Genomic DNA, 26,130 nt, shown 5'->3' with positions numbered 1-26,130 from the left:
CTCCCCATCTAATCAATATTATCATTACCCTAATTATGCTGCGGGTTAGCTTTGGGGCACCCGTGAACCGATGGTCCCTATTAAGAGAGAGATATGCTGGCACTTGGAGGTGAGGAAAGAGAAGCAGGAGGGAGGAGGAGAAATAGGAGGGGAGTCTGCTCCCGCCTGCTGAGAGCAGCTGGAGGAGCTTGGCAGTGGAAGAGGGCACGACCCGGGAGGGACCACTGTGACACGCCGATGGAAATTTTTACAACTGCTGTCAGGCTCATTTGTATATTTTATTAAGCAGTTACAGATGCTGTGCTGTTTTACTGCTGCGTATCCAGCTCAGCCGGGTGGCACTTTTACCACAGTGCTTTATGGTCAGATTATCTGTACTATCAAGGCTTTAATGATGACATGGAATGAGTCGCAATGACGATCAATTATGGAACCGCAACACGCTGGCAAGAACAGAGGACAGCAATGCTTGGCTAAATACGCTCTGGTTCTTTTGATGTCTGCTTTGAGAAAAGGTTACTGTGTCACTTTTGGCACTAAAGGACTGCTTTCTTCTTCTTCTGACACAATAACACAGACGGATCATGCTTCCGAGATGAAATGCTGCGATGCGGATGACGTAACGAAAGGCAAAAGAATATATCTGAACATGCCCGAAACAATGTCTAACCCATGTATTCTACGGCACTAAAATAGTATAGCTTTACTTTTTTTTTAATACATTTTTCTGTTTTGTTTTAATATTTTCAAACCCAGTAACTATAAATGTAAAAGGAAAAAAAAAAAATCAAAAACCCTTGCTCTTTTTTTTTTCAACCTGAAGCTAGTGTTTCTTCTTAAGTTTAACTTGTAATATTATTAGTAGTAGTTTGCAGTATTAGTATCATTAATACTATATATTACTGTTCAGAACAATAAAAATGTTTGGTCCTTTGGTCCCTTAGGGGTGAAAGATTTGCAGTCCTATTGTTGCTAATGGAAACCTCAGTGGCTGCACTTCTGCGCTTACTGAGAGAGACGGGGAGAGAATAAGAGAAAGAGGGAAAGAGAAAGAAAGTCTGTCAGTGGACATATAGAATAGTTTCTTTTTTTCCACTGGTTTTTTTTTTGATCTTCAAGTTTGAACCCTCATTTGTCCAGTACAGTAAAAGCCACAAGCGCCTCTTTCCTTATATATATATATGTGTGTATATAATATGTATATAGAAATCTATTTGTTGTTGCTGCTTTTCGTTTGTTAGTTTGTTGCTTAATTAACAATTCAAGTCTCAACAAGAAAAAGTTCTGTTGTTCAGTTTCATCACTTCTTTTTTTCCAGTTTTTTTTTTCTTCTCGTCTTTCTTGCACTGTGCCATCTGTTACTGTTAACGTCCCCCGGTGAAGCGCCTCCTCACTTCGCATCTCCCTCTTCTGCCGTAACCTACATCTTCATAAGTAAATGCTGATATGTCTTCAAAAATTCCATATGTGTTGATTTTTTTTTAAAACATATTTTGCTTTCAAAGAGAGAGAGAAAAAAAAGTTGAACTCCTCCAAAGATAATATCTTCACGTGTCCTCTAAAACCTAGAAACAAAAAAAAGAAAGAAAAAAGAAAAGAAAAAGAAGAAAAAGGCCATTTCAAATCTCACTGCTCATTAAACTGTCAATCTAAAGATCAATTTCTTTAAACTTTGAGTAGTTCAGTATGGTTCTATTATATCAGTCTAATGGTCTGGAGAGAACTAACCCACGCTGCCACACCAATCAATCATCGTCAGTCACAGTGATGACAGATTTCTCCTTAATTAATATGCCTACAGTGCTGCACATCAAATCAACCCCTCTACATTTCTTCAAATATTAAAACTGTAGAAACCTTTAATGTTTAAGCTTTGCATTCACAGAACATATAGCAACCCAATACTTATCAGTCTAACGATATTTACTTTCCAGGAACAGTCAGGTGGCATTATTTGAACCTTAGTTGCATCGTGAGTGTAAAAGGACAGAGTGGTGAAAATCAGCAATACTCTTATGGGCTCACCTGTGCTGCTGCGATGAATACTGAAGGTAGGCTGTGTCAGTAAGGGCGGCTGGCATCCTTCGGTCTCTTTAACTGGACTTTCAACCTCTTCATCCCAATCTGAAAGCCATTCATGGCTTGAATAGCTGCCTGTGCGCTAGCAGGGTTGTCGAAGCTCACAAAACCTGTGTAAGAAAAGCAAAACTTCATTTACACTAACTAAGAATAATGTAGGCTAGGGCTGTTCGATATAACGATATATATCGGATGACGATATAAAAACGTCTATGTTTCATTTTACGCTATCGTTTGTTTCGTGGTGTCGCAAAATAAACTGTTTACGGCAATATTTTTTCATCGTTTTGATGGTCACTGTAGTGGCTATATTCACTTCTTAAAGTCCTCTCTTTCTCTTATATTTAATATAACCACACTACAGACGGACAAGCGCCTGTTTTTATGCGTTGTCGTTAGCAACAACGATGGTAAAACCATCGCATGTCCGCTTGTTTATTTTCCACATAAACCTTTCACAATAAAGCTCAAGATGCTGTTGAGAATTTTCAAAATAAACGGAATCACATGAAAAAGTATGCAGAGTATTGATGGATGAGAAGCAAAAAAATAGTCGTCAGGTGCTAAAAAATAAACCTTAGACTCAAACGTTAGAACAGGCTTTCCCCGCAGCACGCCGTGTAATAAATACTCACGAAAAAAACGGCGGCCTTACAACCTATGTCTAAAAATGTGTAGTTTCATGCATCGGTTAAAACACTCGACTCCAGGTACAAGACGCGCAGCTGGAAACACTTCACCTACCCGAGATTCACAGAATTTACAGAAAATATTAAATTTTTTGTGATTTATATCGTTATTGGACGATAGATGTTCTATATCGGGATATGAGATTTTGGTCATATCGCACAGCCCTAATGTAGGCACCTTAACAAGCGTTTAGGGGAGAATTTTAGTAATTTTTTATGAATAATATTTACTGTAAATTACTCTGTTAAAAAAAGAAACAGGTGGAAAAAAAGGCAATCATAATGAAAATGTAAGTGTTCTGTTGGTTTGCTCATCACGTCCTGTGTACCTCTAACGGAAGTCTAGATGGTGTTATTGATGCAGGAAGGACTGCGGTGCGGCCTAACAGCTGCTCAGAGCTCGTGACAGCCGGACACGAGGTGGCTTTTTAATGAAAAATAGGCCACGAAAAGTTTGGGGCTGTTACTGCCAAACGACATCGCTCTGCGCTCACGCTCTCTCCTAGTTGACTGTTTTTATTTGGGAATATAATATTAAGCTGCATTCAGAGATGAAGACATGTCCAGGATTTGGATAAGAAGCATGCATTTGTTGATTTTGTGCGGTGTAATAAAATGATGAAACAGTGCAGAGAACCAATGACCCTAACTCGAAATAAATGTTATATTTTATAGCATGCAGGCACTTTCTTTACAGCTGCGTGGATTTTGAACCTTCGAAATTTAATGACTGACGGTTAACACGCCTACAAAGTTTCATTGACTCAGTGCTATTCTTTTAATTTTCTGACCTGTGAATGAGTGAAAGAGAAAAAAAAAACCACTGAATAAATGAGTTTGATCAAAACAAGAGCAAACACAGAACGATGATCATAGGAGACAAATCTGCTGCAGACACACAAAACCTCCCCGCGATAAACCACCTCCTCAAACCTATGAACATCCTGTTTCCATCATGTGTAAAAATAAAGCCTTGAGAATTCAGTGACCAGAAATTTCAGTGGAGTGTCTCCACTGATGCGCTCTGCTGTGTCTGTGGTGTCATTAGGAACAGCTGATGACCCATGAAAAAACAGCAGGAGGCTCTCCACGTCCACCACCACATGGGAGGGAGTCTACATGGCCTGCTTGGCTCAGGTTTGGCCCATTACGGGGGAAAAGTTGCGCTACAAAGAGCCGAGCTGAACGGAAGTCTGAAGAAAGTATAGAGACGGGATAAGGAGGTGACCTCCTAACCCGCCATCACCTTAATGCGTTCAGGCTAGAAACAGAGAGGAGATACCCGTTTAGAGGTCTAAGCTCAGTTTCTCTGTCTTTTACACCCCATCAATCTAAGTTTATTCCCTCTTTCTCCTTTCTAGATTAATTACACACGTGTTCCCTCCTTCCCCAGGCCTAACATTATGTTGTAAATGCATAGTGCATAAGTCAATACTGCAAATAGCTCCTCTTTCATGAATTTATATATTATTAAGTCCCCCAAGGGAGACGGAACTGGTGATCAATTTCGCCCAAGGTTCTTTGGTTCCCTGAAGTGAAAACAAAAGCTGATCTATAATTGTCCTTTTCCTTCCTTCCCCTCAACCATCACTGCCTGCCTTTTTGTAAGCCCTGGGGTTGGACGCGCATGTAGGCTGCCAGAGCTAAATGGGACAAGAGGTGTGGAAATGTGTGAATCAGCCTCAGCGGTGAAGGTATTGACAGATATTGGGGTTACACAATGGTGATGAGGATGCTGATGCAGCACCTCAAGGTTTCCAGGTCACACAGCCGGCAAGCAGAAACAAGGACGTGCGGTCTGATCGACTACATCCCGATTATTTTGGCTGCAATGTACTCTGCGCATTGCTTTAAAAGCGCCGGTGCCAAAACACAACAGTCATCAAGATGCAAAATTAGGTCAGTCTGTCAGGGGTAAGATCGCTCAGTCCTCCAGGTCTGTGAGCTGTCAAATGTCATCAGAGGCAATGGTATATACATTATATATATATAAAAAATTTTGTGTTGTGTGTTTGAAAATAAAGAAAAGACAAACATTTTACTATTTAACCTGTATACACCAAGACTGATTTATTATTATTAGATTTATTCAGAACCAAGTGTCTTTATCTCTCAAGCCGGGGTCAATACAAATTGACTTGATATAATTTCATATTATATCAAGTTGGTCTTGGACTGTGTGCATGTTGCACTGTAGGACTCACCAAAGCACTTGCTCTGGTTGGTTGCCCTGTCCATGAAGACCTTAGAGGAGATGACGGTACCGAAGGGCAGAAACATTTGCATGAGTTCATTGTCTCCAAACTCCTGTGGCAGGTGGTAGATGAACAGGTTACAACCCTCTGGACCTGGTTGCAGAGATACAGCGAAAGTTTGATAGAAAAAGAGAGAAAAAGCAGTCAGTTTGTCTTTTTCAGACCTACATATTACCCAAAATAAATACAGAATATGTGCAAAGAGCTGTCTCAGACATATGTGGCACTACCCATCATACAAAAAATAAATAAATGATTAATTAACATTGGTAGAATTAGACAGTACAGGCTGAAATGAGCATTCATGCATGAGCATCCACTCTCATGATTCCTTCATATGTGGCCTTTAGATGTATCTTCACCGTTCCTGCATACACCTGGCACAGGCTCAAATCATAATTAAAATATACATTATGTGTTGCTATTTTATATATTTTATTTAATAAAAACGCAACAGGAGTTTATTAAAATCATCACATTGCAAGCTGAAAATCTTCAAATAAGCTGTCCCAATTTGCCTGCAACCATATTTTCATTGATGTTGTTTATATGTGTGTTTCATCCACACTTACTGTCACAGCTGGCTATTATAAAAGATATGCTACTACTTATCACTATTACTATATATTACTATAATACTACTCTACATCAATCCCCATGTTTTATGTCGAGACGAGACCTGTTTACAGTCTCACACAGTCCGCTCTGTTTATCTATTAAACACAATGAAAATGATGTTAGAGTGTTTTTCTTCTCTCGCTGTACAACAAGACTCAAAATGAAGTGTGTACAGTGTAAAAGCAAAGCAAGACTGGTCTCTCGTGCTCGTCTCCCCGTTTAGCCATTACAAAGTATGAGGCATGTGAAGTGTAAAAGCAATAATGTTCTCTCACCCTCACCTTCTCTCTGCTGCTGCTGCTGGATGACCTGTGCTGGTTGGGGCAGCGTTTGGCCAATGGGAGTCAGCGTAGTGGCCGGGTAGATCGCTGCGGACGCGAAGCAGTAGAACAAGGAAGGAAGGAGGGAATGTGAGAGAGATGAGTGTAAAATCGGGGATCCCACAGAGAACGGTGTCAAGGATGCTTAAGGTCGATCACACAAGCGTAACGTTTCGTTCTGAGGCGCTGTCCTACACTATCTGAATACATACCACCTCACGCTACTCACGCACCACATAGCCTGCAGTTATTGTCTCATAGCTGCTACTCATTTATAGTGTTTACACGCCAGTGCAAAACCTCAGAATAACAGAATCGTAAACAAAGCCGTTCTGTCTCCTACCTGTGTACTGCTGTACACCAGTGAAGGCTTGCTGGAGGGTGTCGGCAGCAGTGGGGCTCTGGGTGGAGTAGGGCGGCAGGCCATTGGTGTAAACGGTCTCCACGGCAGGGTGTCCGTTGGGCTGATGAGGGATGCCGGTGAATCCGTTGACGATAGGCGTGACGATGCTGGGTACAGCGGAGGTGGTGATGTTGGCTGGTGGAGAACTGAGGCCTGCTGGGAAAAAGGTTGGCTGTTGAGCACTTCATCTGGATCTCTGCGCATAATACTACAAGAGTTGTACAGCACTCAGACTTACACTAGCAGGCAGACACCCTTTTTCTCATAAAGTGCCGAGAAAAACAGTTCTCTGTACACACACGCACACACTCACACATTAAACACACAAAACTCGTGACCACGAGCTACACTGTGTCTTCTCTCTAATGCAAGGACACGGGTGCAACGTGAATCTGTCACATATCCGCCGTTTGTCGTGACACATCCTGCAGGATAGCTGGGGAGTCAACCTGTGAAAAATGAGCCTGTCTGTAGTGTTTGTGCGATACCCTGCTGGCTTGTACTGCTCAAGATGATGAAACCACTATGCAACTTCTGAGAAAAAAAAAGAAAAGAAAAGAAAAGAAAAAGGGGAAACAGATCTAGACTAGATAGAAGAAGATTACAGGGGGAGATTTGCTTGAATGAGCAGGTAGCAAATACACAAAGATGTCTCGTACTTTTACACATCATAAAAAAAAAAAAGAAGACAAAAGAACAACAGTTGGCAGTTTGACAAATGGGTGGGTCATAACATATATGGCGCACGCCTGAAAGGCAGCTGCAGAAGGGTTCATGAGTGGAATCAAAATTGGATGCTCCGTGTTCTCTGTCATTCAATGCATTTTAAAAAGGACCCTCCTTTAGAAAGTGCTTCCAATTATGGCGGGGACGTCAAAGTGCCCACTCTCAGCAGAATCTCACTTTGTGATGGTCTCTCTAAAAGCGCTTCTCTGTGGCAAAGCATCCAAGCTCATTGAAGTACAGCTCCCCCGAGGACCACCTCTCAATCTCAAAGCCCTCACCCTGATTGGACAGAAAGCCCAGGTTGTCACAGAAACCCTTCAGCGTGCCATATTTCCACAATCTGGGACCTCGATAAGGGACTTCTTATGAGTAGATTAGATAGAGTACACAATCACAACCAGCTCACCCAAATTGTACACTGAGATATGTGGCAATGCAAACAAAAAGACGCAGTATCACCAGAGCTGGGGTCTTACTCAAAAGCATTACATCACCCCAAAACTACATTACCAGCTGAAACCTCCTACTGCTGACTCCTATCATCTATGTTGGATTATTTTTATTGCTTTCTATCAATAATTACCCCTTTGTCTTCAATCCTCACCTCTCCTACTCTGTTTTATTCTCCATCGTCTCTCCCTGTCTCAGCATTTAAACCACGAGGAAGCTGACAGTGGAGGAGGCAGATGCAGTGACCAGGGGAGTTGCCCCAGTCCAGCGAGAGCTGTTGTGTCTTTTGCACTGATTTTCTTTTACTTTTTTTTTTATCTCTTTTTTTATGAAGCCTCCCCATGATTGCTTGTTTCCTGCAGAGCTGTGATGAATTAGACTGCAGCTTCAGCCCATTCTCCTACCAGGACCCAGGAGAGCGCCGCTCCTATTCTGAGGGCTAGAGACAGCCAGTCTGCTCAGGCCACACACACTTTACTGTACCACCAGATAATGCACCCTCTCCATCATCAGGCAAATTCATTTTCCAAGCCTTAGCCATAGTGTGGGAGCACACGCCTATGTATTTGCAGCAGTTGTGCAGTGATAGCAGGAGTAGCAGCAGCAGAAGTACTCGGTGGTAGCACGGACCCCTTATGTGCAATTTCATAAGTTCCGAGGTCAGCAATTACATATGACATCGGTACTGAAGGAGAACACACGAGAGAAGTCGCAGATTGGGGCCACTGAGTCCAGTCTGTTCATCATGTTGGAAATGCCACAGCAAGGAATAAACAGAAGTCTTATAAACACTATATTATCGCACCACAGTCAGTAAAGAGTGAAAAAGGGAAGTATTACTAAGTCTCCTGAACTAGATATTTTCATTTTATCCCTCAGTGGACACATAGTTCTTGCATTGTGAAAAACTGCATTCATAGCTTGTTTACAATGCGCACCCAAGAGCGCTGATATACATGTGGCTGTCAGGATGTTTTGCAACTATCAGGCTGTAATGACATGTTGTTCTTCACTCTGGCATGAGTGAATACAAAGCTGTAGGACAGAGGATTACATATTCCATACATTTTGCTCTGAACTATAAATTTACTGTTCTTTATGACTTCACCAAGGAACACTGCAACGCTAAACAGTATCCATATGTGTTTGTCCAATACATATATTTATGTTATGGAAGCAAAATTACTCTCATCTTCTTGAAAGCTTCTTCTTAGAGGGAAAAACAGTTGATTTGCTCCTTGCTAAGGAGAAAAAAGCTTCACATGCAACAGAAGTATTTATTATGCTAATTATATATTGAAATCAACAAGGAATGCTATACCCAAACTGGAGAGTGCAGTCATTACCGGCAGAAGGACTGTCTTTTGCCAGAGCAAGTAATAAGTACTCAAAACAGATGCTTTCATCTAACTGATTTGAAATGCGACGCATTTAGAGTCAAAGAGAAAATGTCTGTCTTCTGTGAATAACACTGTAAGGGTGGGGGTAGCTTTCAAAGTCCAGTTGTGATCCTAAGAAGAACTCTGACTTTCAATACTGCCCTTTAGATAAGGAATAAATATTTATAAAGCAAATCAAGTGTGACACAAAACAAATGAACTTACAAATGAATGTGTTTTATTGTTACAGAGTTTAATATAATTTTTCATCTAGTGAATATTTCAAAGCACATAAGTAGTTTTCAGTCAGTACGCTAATTATTTGTGAAATCCTCCCCCTTGCTTGTCATCTCCACAGATCATTTAATAAATTGTTTTGAAAATGCAAGTGTACGCTGATGACTTAACTCTGATCAGCCGTGCCGCAACAGCTTTTCTGGCTTAAGTAGCAGTGAGCCCAAACAAATAACCAAATAATAGCCAGGGTAAAAAATAAATACTAGTAAAATTGCAGTGGACATAGCCACTATGGTTTCTGAACTTCCATTATGAAGTGACAACTTCAACATGTTGGCCATCAAAGACTCACATAGCAAGCAGGTCTGGCCCGGATCTGGTATCAAGCCGGCACTGCTGGCTGACTTCTGGCATGATAAGACGTATGTCATCCAGATATGGGACAGGCCTGAAGTAGATGGCACTGTCTATGAGATGGCATGCCATATCTGGCTCGATTATGGTTTTGTTTATGTGGCCCAGGCCCATAGAAAACAGGTCTGGCCCGGATCCAGCATCTAGCTGACACTTCTGACTGACTGGTGTCCTGGCAGGGTGTATGTCAACCAGATGTGGGCCAGGTCTGGCAATGATGGCACTATTTATGTTCCTATTTTCCTATTTTAGTGAGCAGACCCAAATGCCATGTTGCAATACTATACTGCTGTGATAGCCAACGTTTCAAATACAGATTTGACAGGTTCGTGAGTGTAAACTTTATCGAAAACCTAGTGACGGTTTACTCATCTTTCCTTGTAGGTGGCCGTAGCTCAGGAGGTAGAGCAGGCCACCTACTGATAGGAAGGTTAGTGGTTCGAACCCAGTCTCTGCTAGAGTCTCAGTTTAGAGAAAGTGTGTGATTGGGTGAATGTGGCATGTTGTAGAGGGCACTTTGAGGAATCCTGAAGAGTAGGAAAGTGCTATATAAGAATCATTCCATTCATTGTCTGAATGGAGATTTTCCATGTTACTTTTGCACTATTATGTTCCGCCACTTGTTGTTATTACATGGTTTGATTAAGGTACACATTAGGCTGTCATCTGGGGCATCACAGGGCCAGCAGTGTTTCTGCAACTGGCCCATTTGTGGGCCACCTCTGGCAAACCAGATCTGGGCCACCAAAGGGCCGTTATTCCTTGCGATATGTGGGGACGTGTAAGCACATTGTGTGGTCCAGATTGGGGCCATACCATTTTTGCTATGTGGGGACATTCCGACTGAGAGTAACCATTGACTGTCTATTTTTGTTTATTCTAAAAACAATCATCCTTCTTTACTAAACAAGACTTGAAGAATGGCGATTGAAAACATAAATTCAAGAAGAAAATGTGCAATGACATTATAAACCAAGCGAGAAGCAGAGCAGCTCCTGCATTAAATTTTATACTAACTTTACTGTTGGTCATCGAAAGGAAGGCAAGTTTAAGGAACCTCAACATTAGCTCCACTTTACAGATCCTGGGGCTACTTTCGTTTTGTTATACTGAGTACATATGATACGTGATGAAATTCCAACAGAAGAAAGACTCAAAAGCATGGAACTCCAAAAAAAAGAAAAAATTCTTACTCATGGTAGATTTTTAGTACATAGAAAAAACACTGGAGGCAGCAGTACGGAAATAATGCAAGGAAAAGTTTGAAACGGAAGTTATGCAGAAAGAAAAATGCGTGGAACATTATTCACATAAGGAAAAAAGGCAGCATACAGATGAAAGGGAAGGACAAGGTTGGCATGAACTACGGCAGGTCAGGTATTCACAATGGGTGGGTGGGAACATGAGTACAGAAGGTAAAAATATATGAAACAGCACAAGTGATATTTAAAATAAAAACGGCAAATGAGAGCTAAACAAACAAGAAACTGAAAAAAATCCAACAGCAGACTGGGATCTAACACACAATACACCTGAGGAAAAGGATTCCAGCAAAGATTGAACTGCACTTTAATGATGCCAGCATCTAGCATCTGTTGGGAACAAATCCCATAGCGTAAAAGTTCAAACACCTAATCAACATCTTCCTCATGGGGAGAAACCAGTGGCCACAGCTTGAGCCACAGTCTGTAAATCGCATATCTATAGTGTCTTGGAGGGTGCTTCACTTACAGTCCTCACTTTGGCATGCTTGATAAAATTAATAAAAAGGATCCCCTGACCATATGTTATATGCAATGCTAATCTATTTCCAGACTCATTTGCACTCTAGGCTCAGCAGCACCTTCTCGTACAGAATCTTCCTCCAAACTGCAATTCAAATATGAAACAAGTTCCCCAAGTACAGAGCTGGACAGATAACAGAGAGAGACCTCCAAGCCTTTCAGGCAAGCGTAAACACACACTTCTAGACCACACAATTTATTTCCCTGCACACTGCAATGAGCAAAGTGAGCCGCCAGAAAAAGGATTCCAACCTCTAAATGTATAATCATGTGATATACAATCTTAATTTGCTTTAGTTTATACGAAAAATATTATAACATATTTTTTCAGCTGATATTAAAATGAAACTATGTGAAACTCGACAAATCATTTATTACTAAATAAATATTAGATAATAAAACAAAAACCTTCCAGACTACTAAGCCTCCAGTGCTTCCTGCTCTACTTCTGAAGCTCATATGCATTCAATACACTGACCAAAGCAATGTGCCTGGCTTTCAGATGCCTGAGCAGACCAGCTGGGCAGCTTGTGAAGCTCCACTGCCTGCGTGCACCGGAGATCAAATCTGGTCAAGGCAAGAAGAGTGCCTGTGGCCTCTGAACAAACTTGAAGGCAACACAAAAAGGGCTACCTTTTTCTCACTTCTAATTTTGAGAAATGTAATTATTTTGATGCCAGAGTCACGGTTTAATCTAAAAGCTGAGAAGAAACATTTGCATTTAAGGAACAATGGCAACTCATCCGTCAGACAAAGTGTCATGAAAAACAAGCCACTTTTTAAAATTTTATTTTTTTACCTTTGCCTGCACTGGAAAGACATCTCTACAGCCTTAAAGAAAGCACTTAGAGTAAAAGCATATTTCAGACTAAGAAGGACTGAAAGCTCGAGGTCACACCATCACTTGGGACACACAGGTATTCATCTTTCCAGCTGTTTCCTTTGGCTCTGAACAGACTGTCGCTATCCTTGGATGTGATGTTTTGATCTAAACGTGAAGGATAGTTGACGCTTTGTTCTAAATAAATATCTTCGCTTACCTGTCCTTTGATTGTTTGTGTTAGAATTAGTCCTTGCCAGTGCAAGGAAGCCATAGAGGACAGGTGGCATTAAGAAAGATCATCACGTCAAACAGCTCATTAGTTTCCTGGTGCTTTGTCACCACCGAAGTGTTCCGTATCCATGGTGCAGCCATGTTTGAATCCAGCAGGGATGTTGTGGCACATTCGGGCTGGCTCTAAGTGTAACGGGCTCGTCTCTTGCTGTGGAGCATCTGCACTATACTTTATGTAATATGCACTTGTGCATGCACATCTTCAGTGTAGAGCAGCACCATGCAACAGAACATTAGAGCGACTTTGATTACACACTTCTCACATCCTAACAAAGCATTCTTGACACTGCGTGTTCCTCACCACATATACCCAGCGGGATTCACATCTCTCTCCATTTCTCCTTCCTCTCCTCCCTCACCCTCTTTATCTCCCCCCCCCCCCCCCCCTCTTAATCCAGCTTTTCCTCTCTCTCTCTTCTTTTGTTTAACTTTTATTTCTTCTGCAGCACTCAGGGAGCGGCACCTGGTGAACATTATTTTCAAAAAGCATCATCATGCATCATTGTAAGGATACATGCTCTAATCAGCTGAACCATCTGGCAAACGGCTTATGCACCATCAAGCTTAAATGCTGTGCATCTGTTGATCAAATGGATGTCTCATTGTTTTCAGGGTAACACCCTTAACCTCGGAGCCTCTTTGTACTTAAGCCTGCTGTCAAACAAGGTTTGGTATGTTGCAGAGGTTATGGAGATCATTTAAATAAAAGACTAGTGTCACATCACACTTTTATCCCAAGATCGGGAAGGGTTTTCATCTATAAAACCATTATTGGAGCTTTATGTTAATGCAGAGCAGTATGTGTCACTCAGAAAGGCAGTAGTATGGCTATCAATAGGTAATAGCTCTCATTTCACAAGGAAAGGGGACATTAACCTTTCTACCTTTTATGCTTTTGTACACAACTGCCAAATGCCAGAATTTAATTAAGCTGATGAGACGTCTTAATGCATAAATTAAACCTCTGTTGAAGCAGAGAAGCGCTGTGCTCCCAGACCCCAAAAAACAGATTCTGATATTACAATGAATAATTCCACTGACTCGTGGCAGACATCCTACAGTCTCTCAGTAGTGTCAGAGTCTCTTGGCCTACTTATACAGACAGCCTTGCCAGTAATGTTATGTATTCAATGAACTCTAAATAAGTCATAGCCACAAGTGTGAGAAGGGAGAGAGAAAATAGCTGTGTATACCAAAGCAGCACGTTAGTCTACCACTGCTGCAACTGCTGGCAACCACACTCATAATAACCAATGAAGAAAGGGGAAATAAGATATTTTATATTAATGATAGTCCTTGGAACTTCACGAAATTGATGATTTCTCTCAGGGATTAAAAATGTATTACATGCAATAAGAAAAGTTAATCAGTGAATGGAAGCTTGCATAGAGGCATGGTCAAAATACATAAATAGCACCACTTCATACACATCAGGATCATGGGCTTAAAGACACTTGTGATTCTCCTCTTACGCCCCATGACCACAAATATCTTGCTCTCTACTGTTTTCCCAAGAACTGATAACTATCTATAACACTGAATTACAGACAAAAGCAAAATCAGCATTACTTCCTTTAGAGTTAGACACTGATTTTCAGTGCAGAAGAGAAGAGACTGGACAAAGCCCTCACACACACAGACACACACACACAATGTGTTTTCATATCTTTGTGGGGACATTTAATTGACATAATGCATTCCCTAGCCGCTTACCCTAACCATCAAAAACCTAATCCTTACCCTCAGCCTAAACCTAACTGTAACCCAATTGTAACCCTGACACTAAAACCACATTTTGAGTCTGAAAAATGTCTTCAAACTCATGGGAAGGGCTGTTGGTCCCCACAAGCATCGTAAACTTCCGATTTTTGGTCCCCACAAAGCTATGTATACACGGGCACACACGCACACGCAGAGATAGGGGAAGATAGAAGGGCAGGGAGGCAGGGAGAGATGTTCCTAGCCTTTCAGTTGCACTGTCTTTCATCAGCACTATTGTGTTGCCAAATACAGGTATGCATGCTGAACACAAAGATGTGAATTCGAGCACTGTCAGAGGTATACGCATCAAAATATGAGTTTCTCAGCAACGCTTAGCGCCACATTTAATCACTGTCTCGGATTGATTACGGCCACCCCAAAAGTGCACACATTGCACTGAAAACATCACTGTGCATTTTTGACAAATGGGTCTCCTCTCTGGATATATTTGCTGAAGGTGAAAATTATACGTTACACATACGGCATGTGTGCCCACTGCCATGTTCCATTCTTTCACTTTTTGTAAATGTATATAAATTGATTTTAAAGGGTAAATTTAATGGTTAAGAAGAGTCCCTAACATTTCATTTTCTCACTTATTAATCCAACTGACTGTTGGTTGTGTTAAGCTGGACAACAGAAAAATTGTAAATTAAAAAAAAATACCAACTTTTTTTTTTTTCCCCAACGTAAACTGCAGTTCAGCAGGAATTTGATAAAGCACAGCAATTTCTGCAGAAACGGGATTCTTATGATGCCTATAAAGAAAACCCTAAACTAGGCCTTGTTGTGCTGATGATGCTCACACTGACTGGTTTAAAGTTACCAAAGACATCACCTTAAAAACTCAATACTGCAGTGTTGGCAAAGTAGATGAGGGGAGCACAACAAAGACTTTGCTACTGTATTATTTATTTTGGCTCATGCTTTTGTTGAGTGGAGAATCTTGAAGTTCTCTGTCTCAAGAAAAATGAAACACTGCTGAATAAGCAAATGTTAGGCAGTAGGTAGGTGTTTCAAAGTCCTTCCCTTTCCTCTGTAATGGATCTGCATAGGAGGTGTTTGTTATGGAAAACAAAACCAAGTGCATGCAGATCATGCACAAGTGCTTTAAAGCACAAGGTCAAAATACTACGGGGAAATTAGCGGCTTATCTGTAAAGTTACTTATTGATATTCCTTCTTCTGCTGCTACTACATTAACCCCAAATATTGTTAGCATTCACAAACAACATAAACATGCAAATCCCACTTTTTTATTCATTTTTTCTCCCTCCAGAGGAATCATGTTGGATCACCAGAAATGAGGCACGCTTTCGTTTGGCTTGTGCACATAAAGGCTAACATGTAAATGCACATACAGGCATGTTCCATTCACTGGTCTGGTACAAAGAAACAAGCATAAGCAAGAGGAAAGGGAATGAAACTGTTTGCTCACCCAGGGTTTGATGAAACTCACCCGACACCGGGGTCATGGGGGTGGGCGGGAGGCTGTTGATGTTGAGCGCCCCCATCTGGTGGATCTGTGTGGCGGGGAAAGCCACACTAGGCGTGAGGTAACCTCCGTGGCTTGCTGCCATGATGGCTGCCTGCTGCTGCATGAGCTAAAGAAGAGGGACACGGAGAGATGGGTGGAGGAAAGGATGGTCGGATGGGGCGTGTGAGACAGGAGGGAGCAGCAGGTAGAAGGGATGTAAGGAAGGTCAGGGGAGGACAGATGGTAATGAAAAATATAGTAAGTTTCAAAGTAGTCAAAAAATGACGGGAGAAGGAGAGCAAGAGAGAAACATAGCACGGGTAGAACAGAGGGGAGGGATGTATGTTGAGGTTGATGGATGGATAGTGCATGAAAAGTACAGAGAAAGTAGAGCGGAATAAAAGAAAGAGAAGAAAAAAGAAGCCTGTCAACCTATGTTTAGTGAATCTGTCTCTCCTCCCAGCTGGAAGCCTGTCACCAGCTGCAGAAACGATTTAATAGCTGTCTGTTGGGCTCACACAAATCAAGGCATTGACATGTGCACATTATCTCTGTACTCAGGGAACAGGCAAAGTTTGCAGAGTTGCAATGCTTTTTTCCCCCCTTACAATTGTCAAACTTCACAATACTGTTTGCTGTAGCTATAGAAATGCCACAGACGTCCCCTCCCCCTGCTCCTCGGACTCGTTCCTAATTTCTGTGATGTATTTGTGATGATGTATCCTGACATTCATCCATATTTTAAGTTTCTCTTGTTTTTTAATTCAGGCAGAAACCAGTAACAAAACGAAAGGCGGAATATATTTGGGATTGGGATTTCAGTAAATGACCAAAGTCTTTGCCACTGAAAAGTTATTCATTGCCGAAAATGTTGTTTGACTCTGTTTTCAGACTGTGACTCATCAAACGAATGTTTTAATGTCAGCTTAGCGAGCAACTCGGGTTTCAGACTATGTTAGTAATATACAGTCAGTTGGTTAATAGCAGTCAATTTTCACCCACTGGCCGATCCCACAAAGAGATCAAATCAATAGTCTTTCATTCGCTCTGCATTTCTGCTTAGCATGAAGTAAGAAGTGAGCGCTGAAGCTATTTTCCATCAAACGCAGAGTGCTTATTCATGTGCACAGGAAATGCTCACATGCACCGCTGCCTTGAAGTGCACCCACACATATACTCACCTGTTCACACAACATGCATGACAGAGAATATTTGAGCTTCTGTGCTTAACTTAAACTCTTCCTGTGCAAACCCCAAGCTGAATACTGAAATCAGAAGAAAATCCATCTTGGTACATTCATGTGTACAGTTTGTGAACCTGTGGGTTTATCTGGGGATTCAACAATCTTTTGCAGGCTGTGAAGCTTCCCATCAGACATGCAGAACTGTGCGGTATAGGAATACAAACGCAGCTGGACCAGCTTCTTGCCCTCGCCTCTGCATCTGTTTAATACTGCATAGCTTGTATCTCTTTGGAGAGCCACCGATGGCCATGGCCTGAGACTCGTATGAGCAGAAATCAAACTCCTCCGCCACTGGGACTAATGCTAATGATGACATTGTGAGACAGCGAAGGTATAGAATGTCACTCTGCTTGTATTTGCATGTGGACTCTGCAACGGAAAAGCCAATTATTTTCCCTTAGTGCCCCTGTCAGGTAACCTGAAAGCAGCTGTCCTGCTGTAGAATGCCCAGTGCTGGCATCTCATCCATTAACCACATGCCTTGCCATTGCTATCTATTAACGCCTTTTGTCATTTGCATAATTTTATCAGCATGACAAATGGGGATCATCAATTTCTTTCCAAATAAGATGAATTGAGGCTTTAAGAGGATATAGCTGAAAGAGCCTGAAATGGAACAAGAAACTAAACAAAAGCAGTGGCATAGAAACAAATAGGTCCAGAGGTTCTAGGGCTCACTTGCTTTGGCAATTTTGTGATTGCCCTCCTATTAGGACGTGAACAGGGTTGGACATCAGGAGGAAGAGTCTTACTGAAACACCACCTATTGTTTATTTATTTATTTATTTAGTCTTGAGGTACCAGGGACTTTGGGATGACTCTAATAAGCTTGAACCCATTGGCAGCCCTGTGACCTTGTACAACCTGCAGGTCCGGATGCTGTAATAACGCAGTGGAAGTAAATATTGGCATGCCCAGAATACTATCTTCTCTCCCAAGGCATGTTTTAGATAATGCAATCCTTCATGCCGGCCGTCAGATTGTCATGGATAGCAGCTCTCGAATTAATTGATGCTTCAGCAAATCAATTCATACCAGCAAATTGGAAACTGAAGCATGCAGTTATGTTGGAAAGCAGTGGTTATTACACTCTGGTCTTTAATAATAAATAAAATAAAGACCATAGTGGTTATGTTGACTGAAATTTTCAAAGTCATTCCATTTTATATTTCATATGTCTACGCTTTCCCCCTTCCTTTTGTGCAAAATTTCAAAGGCATTATATTCAAAAGCCATTCCTCTTCCTTTATTTATGCACTACCCAACAGATAGCAAATGTCTCTGGCAAAGAATGAGCACAACTGAGTCTTCATCATCATCAGACTCAACCTTTTCTTCCATTTTTCTTTTCCTCTCGGAAGAGGAAAGGAACAGGCGGACAGAAACAACGGGGACAAAAGAGAAACGTGCGAGATGAAAGGGAGCAAAGAAAGTTGCCCAGGCTCCAGCAACATTCATTTAGTGTCAGACATCTGCTTTTTTATTGCAACCTGATGGCATTACTCTCCCCTGGTGCTAGCAGGCAATCACCTCTTTATCACATGGCAATTATCTCTGTAGTGCTGCTCTGTGACTCGCTGACTCTCAGCACTGTCACATGTGACCCCTTATAGCCCAACCAGCCAGTGACGGAGCGAGAGGGGAGGAGAGAGAGGGGGTGAAATAGGTTGGAAAAAAAAAAAATAAGTGAGCGAGAGAGACAGTGGGTCAATGAGGATAACTAAAAGACTGAAGGATAAAACTCAAGGGCCTCATTTGTTACCGCCATGCTCGAAGGCTGTATTTTCACAGAAAGATTATAATAGGTTCTTTCATCTCTGATGCACTTTGCTGTACCGTGCATGTGTGTGTGTCTAGACGCATGCAGGAGCTGTCCAAAGCCTGTCCTCACAGTGAAATCAGGCCACACACATGCTGGTGCATACGTGCGGGGGCAGTTTATAGTACAGCCAAATGATGCAGTAATCTGTAACCATCATTTCTCATGTGTGCCTTTTGAATGCGAGTCCCTCCAACAGGGGGAGATGTTTCCTAATGTGAGTTTATAGCCATCATTCTCCCTTCTGATCCACCCACACACTGTCACTATTAGCACCAAGTTAAACCATTTGCTTTCCTCTAGTTTAGCTATCTCACGCTCTGTCTAATGCATCTTTGAGGGAGGCAAGGCGGCCAAAGTGCTGGAGGAAACTTCTCACTTTAACTCAAACACAGAGGAACCAGGGAAAGCTGAAACGGCCAGCCTCACAAAGAGACGCCACTTAAGATGATGAGAGAAGAAAAGTGACTTTTGTCACATCTAACTGTGTGCCAATGTGATGTTTGTGTCGTGAAGGGGAAATACAAAAAGCAATAAAAGCTGGTTTTACCACTCGCATTCAGCGTTTCACGGGAGAACTATTATAACTCATCACTAACGCTGGACTGAAACATGGAATCTCACTCTCGTTTTCCTTTGCCTTGTGTTTTATAAAATCACCTTTTGCAAATAGGATGTCTCCTGTCAGAGCACACCGGTGTCTGTGTCGATCGTGAAAATGGCACATTTCTCATTTTTGGCATATGTTGTCAGTGTTGTACCCCCTCCAATTTGTGTTCAGAGGCCCCTCCTCCTCCTGGTTTGACTAAAATCCAATTTACTGGCTGTCAGCTCAACTCTATAATCCTATCCACTGCTGTAGTGGAGAGGTAGCTCTTTGAATTTCCCATTTACTGTATTTGCTGGTTATGACTATATATACGAGCTCTCCCAATGTCTGTATTCCATACCGTGCCACCTCTTCTTCTCTTGGCTAGTGTATATGGAGAGTAGGAAAACGCATAGCGTGTCTTTAGAGATAAACTCTTTTTTTTTCTGTCACTGCAGCTTTTTGGTCTTTGGGGAATATATGTAGTTTATCTTGCAGCAAAGAAACATTCATCGTATCGTTTCAGCACCCTCCTTGTGGCTACAGGCGAAGCAAGGCTGCACGCCGCGTGCATTTAGTCAACACCAGTAATGCAACTGTACTCATAACTGCTGCACACCTGCATGCAAGATAACTAATATTCCTCTTTATTCCACATTATTTCTTACCTAACAGACCCTACCAGTATTTAGATTCATTTAGTAAGGAAGATATGAAAATAAGCGCCTTGCTGATAATCCATTGCTGTCTGTTGCACACTCATTACTTTATCAAAAGCTGGAATGAGTTTATCTCCAAGGTTGGCCTGCCTCAGCGTTTCTAAACCAACTTTCTTTATTTTGGCAAAGTGATTATATGCTATTACATAGCATACATAATACAAAGGAGAATTTCACCTTCACTAACATCTTTCATGCTGTGTAATCTTTCTGTCAAGAAACCATATATGTGCAATTTCTCCTTTAGATTTAATGGTAATTGATTCTCTCTAATGCCAAAGTATCCCCCGTGCCCTTGTTACGTTCACTCCGAACTCAATTTCCTCGCATCATCCTGCTGTTTGTCGTATTATATGTATATATGAGGGGGGGTGGGGAGGGGAGTGAGAAAGAGCATTTACTGCGCACTGTGCGTGAGTGTGTATACTCTTGTGTGTGCCTGTATGAGTCGACACGGGTCTGTGCCACAGTAAATAAGAGTCATGGCCAACCTGTGCGGGCCACAATGGTCTCCCTGCAGACCGCTACTGCCTCCACCACCCCTTAAACATTTGCATTTCTCCACATTTTCTGGGAAAGGGCTGCATTTCATGAATGGTAATGAAGGTGGGAGTTTTACTGGAGAGAGCACAAGAGATGGCCTTGCAATTACTCGGGGATGGTCAATTTGCACATTTCACAGTGGGTCCCATGGCTGTGATATGAAAATGAGGGAAATGGATAAGCCCCCAAGACCCGGCTAACATCAACAATTAATCCTAGCATTTAGAAATTGGAAAAAATATTTAACTTTAACAACTAAGTAAGTACAGGAGAAGATGATTTTGCACTGCTCCTTCTTTGTAAATTATATTTTCCACAGATGATCGCGTGCATTTAGGCGATTAAAGCCCAGGTATTTATCACAGAGTCGGACAGAAAGCATTTCATCCAACCCAATTCAATTGATTTTAGTTTTCTTCAAGTAGTTAGTGTGTCTGTATGTGCATGCGGTGGCATATGCACTGAGGGGGTGCATGTGTGTGCTCTGCCTCAGCAGGAGAGAAGAAAGTTTGTGTGCAGATAAGTTGCCCATGGAATATTCTGAGTCAACTGTGTCCCCTGAAGCATCTCATGGGCCCAGAGGGAGGGACAGTGGGAGGGAGAGGGGAAGGGTAGAGAAGCAGTGTGATAGTGGGTAGAGGGGGCGATTGGTGAGAGGGGCTGCACAGGCTGTCTGAACTCATCAAAGAGCCGAGGGTCTGCTGTGTGCGTGTATGGTGCCATGCCCTGGGGGGGGTGGGGGGGTGGGCGGTGGTGGGAGGGCAGAGTGAAGCTGATGAAGGGGTTGGAGGGTACAAGCTAACCAAATGTGTGCGCGTCTACGTGCTGAGAGTGCTGAAATCCAGGCACTAATGGAATGGCAGTACTGTTTAAGAGTAGAAGAGCTGAAAGTGGTGTTGATGGCAGTGATGATAGTTTGCCAGGCTAATTTTCACCTACAACAATATCCGCTAAGTAAGGAAAAACAGGGAAAAAAGCAGCGAACAAAGAGTCTGCGTGCAGTGAATTCGCTCAAAGACGTTTCACTGCAACAGCGGAATCCTCATTTAATTATTTGCCTGTGTGACTGATGTAAATTCTAACACTTTGGTCAGTCATCATCCCAACATGGATTATTAAGTAAAAGATGTTAAAAAGCCTACGTTCAAACCACCAACATGTTTCCCTTTTTTAGAACTTTGATTTCAGAATTTTTGTAGATTTATACTGGAAAAAATGGAGTCCAAGCCACATTAAAATTACACTATTTTGTTATTCTGCCTTCATACCTAAAATCTAATTGTTTTAAATGAAATGAGTTATGATGATGGCACAAGGGTATAAATTCTCCAGATGTTGGCTCCAAATATAATATCTACCATCTGCAGCTTTCATTGGCTGTTGGAACAAATTCTTGAATTAAACACGATTTCACATATCTTCTGGCCACTTGGGGGCAGTGTAAACAACTGCCCCCAATACAGAAGATACTGCGAGCGCAGCACTTTAATATATTGCCTTTCAGGTTAATAAGTCAAAAATTAATTAGCTTTATGTCTGCTTGATAAAGAGTTAATGTCGCTTTGTATTAATCAAAAGCAGGATTTATGCTGAGCGTTTCCAGCCACCGATGAATGAGGCCCAATCGTAGTCACTCTGGTCTGCTGTTTACCACATTTCTGTCTTTTCAGCTGATAAATGTGCCACTATGCACGAGTTAAAAGCAAGTTAATTGCTAGGTTTTATCCAATGCCTGCTGTGGCTAAAAATGATAAAATAAGAGTTTTAAAGCAAAACAGTTCCACCATGAGGGGAACGACATAGTCGCTGGACATCTCATTGTGGTTGTTGATTTGTCGCTAGCAACTCCAGCTGCTTAGGTAACCCTGTAATATGTTTACTACCTCGTCAGATGGTGAAATACATCGTGGCTTGTTTTTGTTGATAGTCGCTTCAACTGCCTCGATATTGAAAAAAATTGAAGCTGGAGCCACTTGGACTCGCTGAATGCTCCTGACTTTCTACGATTTCCAGTCGCCACATCGCTTATTCCTTGCCTACTCAAATGCAAATACATGCTTATGGTGATTAATGATAGTAGATAAAATATTTTTAACATTTTTCTTCCAGTGTTAGGTACAGTATATCAAATCCTTTAAAATGTCATTGTTTGAGAGTGAAGATGTGAAACATTGCCAGAATATGAAACTCACTGCTACTAAAATTTTAAGTATGTGTACTACAAAGTAATAAGATTCATTATCCATGCATAAAATGAAATATAATCTTATTGTTTCTCCCTTTAAAGTCTACTGTGTGTGCTACATATGCCTTTTCCAACTCACCGCATGTGCGTAAGAGCTGTAGGTGCTGAAGGGAAGGGCGATGGCTGGGTTAAAGATGCCAAACTGCCCAACCATCTGCTGCATACGTCTGATGGTGCGCTCCTTGTCTGTGTCGGCGAATTTGACCACCAAGCTAGAGGAAGCACCCTGAGTGAGTTAGAAGGAAAGAAAGAAAAAAAGGGAAGAAATCAGATGAGGGAACAAACAGCCACTTAACTGCATGTAGCCCTCACACTTACACTCAGCAAATGAATGTGGTACATACATATACGCAAAAGGCCTTGAGAAAATTTGCATTTATGATTAACTACACATTTAGAGACAGCTGTGAACCAACACTTAAAAAAAAACTGCATTAAGAACGTTAGTGGTTATTATTTCAAATTTCTTAGTCTGCCATGTTCATTTGCAACAACAACTGCTGTTAACATCGATACCTAGTGAGCATCTCTAATTGTGTGTCAGAGATTTGCTTTTCATTACTGCAGAAAATTGTGGCTGGCATACATAAACATAAAACGGACAGCTGCGTTAAGAATAAAAATGTTCTATTTATTGAGTGAAAAGCTCAGATATGCAGACAGGATCAGCCTGCTTTCTTTCAGTCAGAGAGAGACATACACAAAGTCACTCAGGGCAAAGCCGACTCACTGTTTATATCATAAATAGTTTATATCCCTCATGCCCTTCCAGGCTTTTCCCTATCCGGTACGGTACATATATGTAACATCAGAGCTACTTTGTTAAGGTTAAAAGACCTGCAATGCACAGCAGTTCCTACTGGCCTGGGTAGAAGTGCTCTTCAAAGAAAATTCTTCTTTTCAGGGCGATTTCTCTCCTTCTGCCCAGCTTCCGTTTGAGTCTCCTCCTCGTTTCTGTGTCTTTGGCAATTCATTTCTATATCAAAACTATTACCCCTTTTTGCAGCCCAATAATGAAACCAGCAGGTGTGTCTGCCACACACCCTTCATTAAAGAATCTTCAAATGATTTAGCGCTACAGTTGACCTTTTGTGTGCTCCGCCTCTCCTCCCCTCTGCGCCCCCAAACAGGCCAATCGATCCACATAAAAGGCCGAAATATTACTCTGATCTGACAGTGTAGAAAGGTTGTGTGTCAGTCACGATAGGAGGCTCCCTGAAATTGATGCAAGATTGTCAATAGCAGTGGTGACTGGTAAAGCGCCTGGACTGGGTTATAGTTTTCAAACTTCTAAAGGCGGTAATGTTTTGGATCTGAGTCAAATATCGAAGAAGCTGTGTTGGACAACAGGTGCATAGTTACAAATGGCATCTGCATTAGCAGGTTATTATTGCATAATTAATTTGACTTTATTATGCTCTTTTCTGTGTGTTTTCCCTTACTGAGGTATCGCTCTAATAAAGATATCTACAGACAGCAAAAAACGGTCAAAGACAGGCATTGGACCTTTTCGACTGTAGCATATGGATTTTATGTTCTTCCTTTGCCTTTCTCCCCACATTTCTCAATATTCCCACAAGCCCTCTCCTCCAGGCTAACTCACTGGTTGAATTACAGGCTTGCAGTACTATATGTCAATGGTCAGTTGGTTAGTTGGCTGTGTGACTAAAAGACTGACTGTATAGCTAGTTGAGTGACAGTTAGCCAACTAGCCTGGCTAGCTGGTTGAACTACAGGCTTGCAGTACTATATGTCAATGGTCAGTTGGTTAGTCGGCTGTGTGACTAAAAGACTGACTGTATAGCAAGTTGAGTGACTGACTGACTGGCAGGCTAGTTGGCTAACAGACGAATTGAGCACTTACTGGCTCTGGCTAATGAGAAATTAGCTTGTGCAGTGCTAATGCAATTCTATCAGATGGGAATAAGACGCCTTGCATTCACTCTGACTCATATACGATTCTATAACAAATACAGAAACAAGAGATAGAAAAACACAATAAAAAAATTCTTAATGCTTCTCAATCTCTTAAGCAAAACCTCATATATTAACACTAAGCAGAGACACTTCAAGGTTGACAGTGACACAATTGCAAGTTTAGCGTTTGTTGTTGTCGAGCATTTTACTATCTGTACGATTAACCTTGCTATGAGGTTTAACTTTGGGAGTGTGCAGCAGAATACAGACAAGATGCTCTAGTATATATTGAATATTTTACCTCGCCTTCACAGTTAAAGAAGCTATTTAAGGTCGCTCTTTGGTAATGAGAACTATGAGCTTTTCCTCTGGTTAAGGAGATTAAGTTGGAACTTTGCAGTCAGCCCTTTGCCATCTAGAACTAAAGTGTCCCTTCTTGAGAAACAAAGTTTATTGGCCTGTCTTATTATACAAGGGCCTTGTGCCATTTGCTTTCATACGCTTGCATGTATGTCCCACTCGCTGCAAAGCTTTTTTTCAAGGTCTCTACACTGAGACTGCCCTCCCACTGTTTCTCCTAAGGACACGTAAATTTTATGGCTTGTCGGCTAAGCGTCCATTGCCACATTTGTTTATCTCAGAGGTTTTCCCATTTAGGCCTGTCAGGATATCAGCGAGCAGAATCTCCATTGCTATAAAGAGAAGAGGATGAAGTGTGAAGTGAAAGTCTCATTAAATTTTTAAGCTGCCAAGTGTGAGCAGAATCCCCCTGCCGGGTGTCTCCCAGCTGCCTAGAGAGCCACTGAAGAAGCGGGAGTTAAACAGGAAGGATAAAAAGCTACTACAGAGACTTAGAACCAAAAGGAAAGTCTGCCTCTTTATGGCTTCTTCTCGTTGCCAAGGATGGTTGTGTTGGTGTCTGCTCAAGCTGCACAAGCTGCAAACCCTCATGTGAATGAAGGAGATAAAGCCTCATACCTAGTGATATATATTTCATATTCTTTTAACTTTAATGCCTGCTTGCATTTGATAACTTAGAAGGAAGATTGGTTCTCTGTCCAGTACTGGGAGATACAGTCTGTGTCTTGGCTTCAAGTGTCTCACAGTGAAGACCTTTATGGTGTTCCTGTATTTTGGGGTCAGTCATGCTGTAACTTTGTTCGCACACCTATTAAGAAATACTTAAAAAATTTTACAACACTCCAAATCAACATAATACAGTCGGAATGTTTTTCACATTTATTTTAAGAAGCTCTGCCATGGTCCAGCAACCTGTCCACAACAGGATGTCAGGAGTTTGAAGGCAACAGCTTCTGTTTATATGTTGTTGTTTTTTTTTCAAATTTAAC

The 26,130-nt window shown here is 41.6% G+C and overlaps 1 protein-coding gene across 13 annotated transcripts in view; it reads right to left on the bottom strand.

The window, feature by feature from the left end:
* Positions 1-1,081: 1,081 nt before the first annotated feature.
* Positions 1,082-26,130, bottom strand: part of celf5a (cugbp, Elav-like family member 5a) — a 185,794-nt gene continuing 160,745 nt past the window's right edge. For 3 of the 13 annotated variants that reach the window (XM_085266047.1, XM_085266035.1, XM_085266040.1), the window contains exons 6-12: positions 22,944-23,090; positions 15,667-15,832; positions 6,305-6,520; positions 5,917-6,009; positions 4,973-5,116; positions 2,026-2,189; positions 1,082-1,565 (exon numbers count right to left, since the gene is read on the bottom strand). In XM_085266047.1, coding sequence (XP_085122173.1) covers positions 2,062-2,189; positions 4,973-5,116; positions 5,917-6,009; positions 6,305-6,520; positions 15,667-15,832; positions 22,944-23,090 — 894 coding nt within the window. In that variant the 3' untranslated portion in view covers positions 1,082-1,565; positions 2,026-2,061. The remainder of the gene's footprint in view (positions 1,566-2,025; positions 2,190-4,972; positions 5,117-5,916; positions 6,010-6,304; positions 6,521-15,666; positions 15,833-22,943; positions 23,091-26,130) is intronic. The other 10 variants (XM_085266039.1, XM_085266041.1, XM_085266036.1 and 7 more) reach the window with 6 other exon arrangements.

The sequence above is a fragment of the Mchenga conophoros genome, linkage group LG23, assembly GCF_057382185.1.
Source record: "Mchenga conophoros isolate Kocher_MC1m ecotype Shallow Benthic linkage group LG23, M_conophoros_male_GT1.1, whole genome shotgun sequence".
NCBI lineage: Eukaryota > Metazoa > Chordata > Actinopteri > Cichliformes > Cichlidae > Mchenga > Mchenga conophoros.
This window is presented reverse-complemented; position numbering and strand designations above follow the sequence as displayed.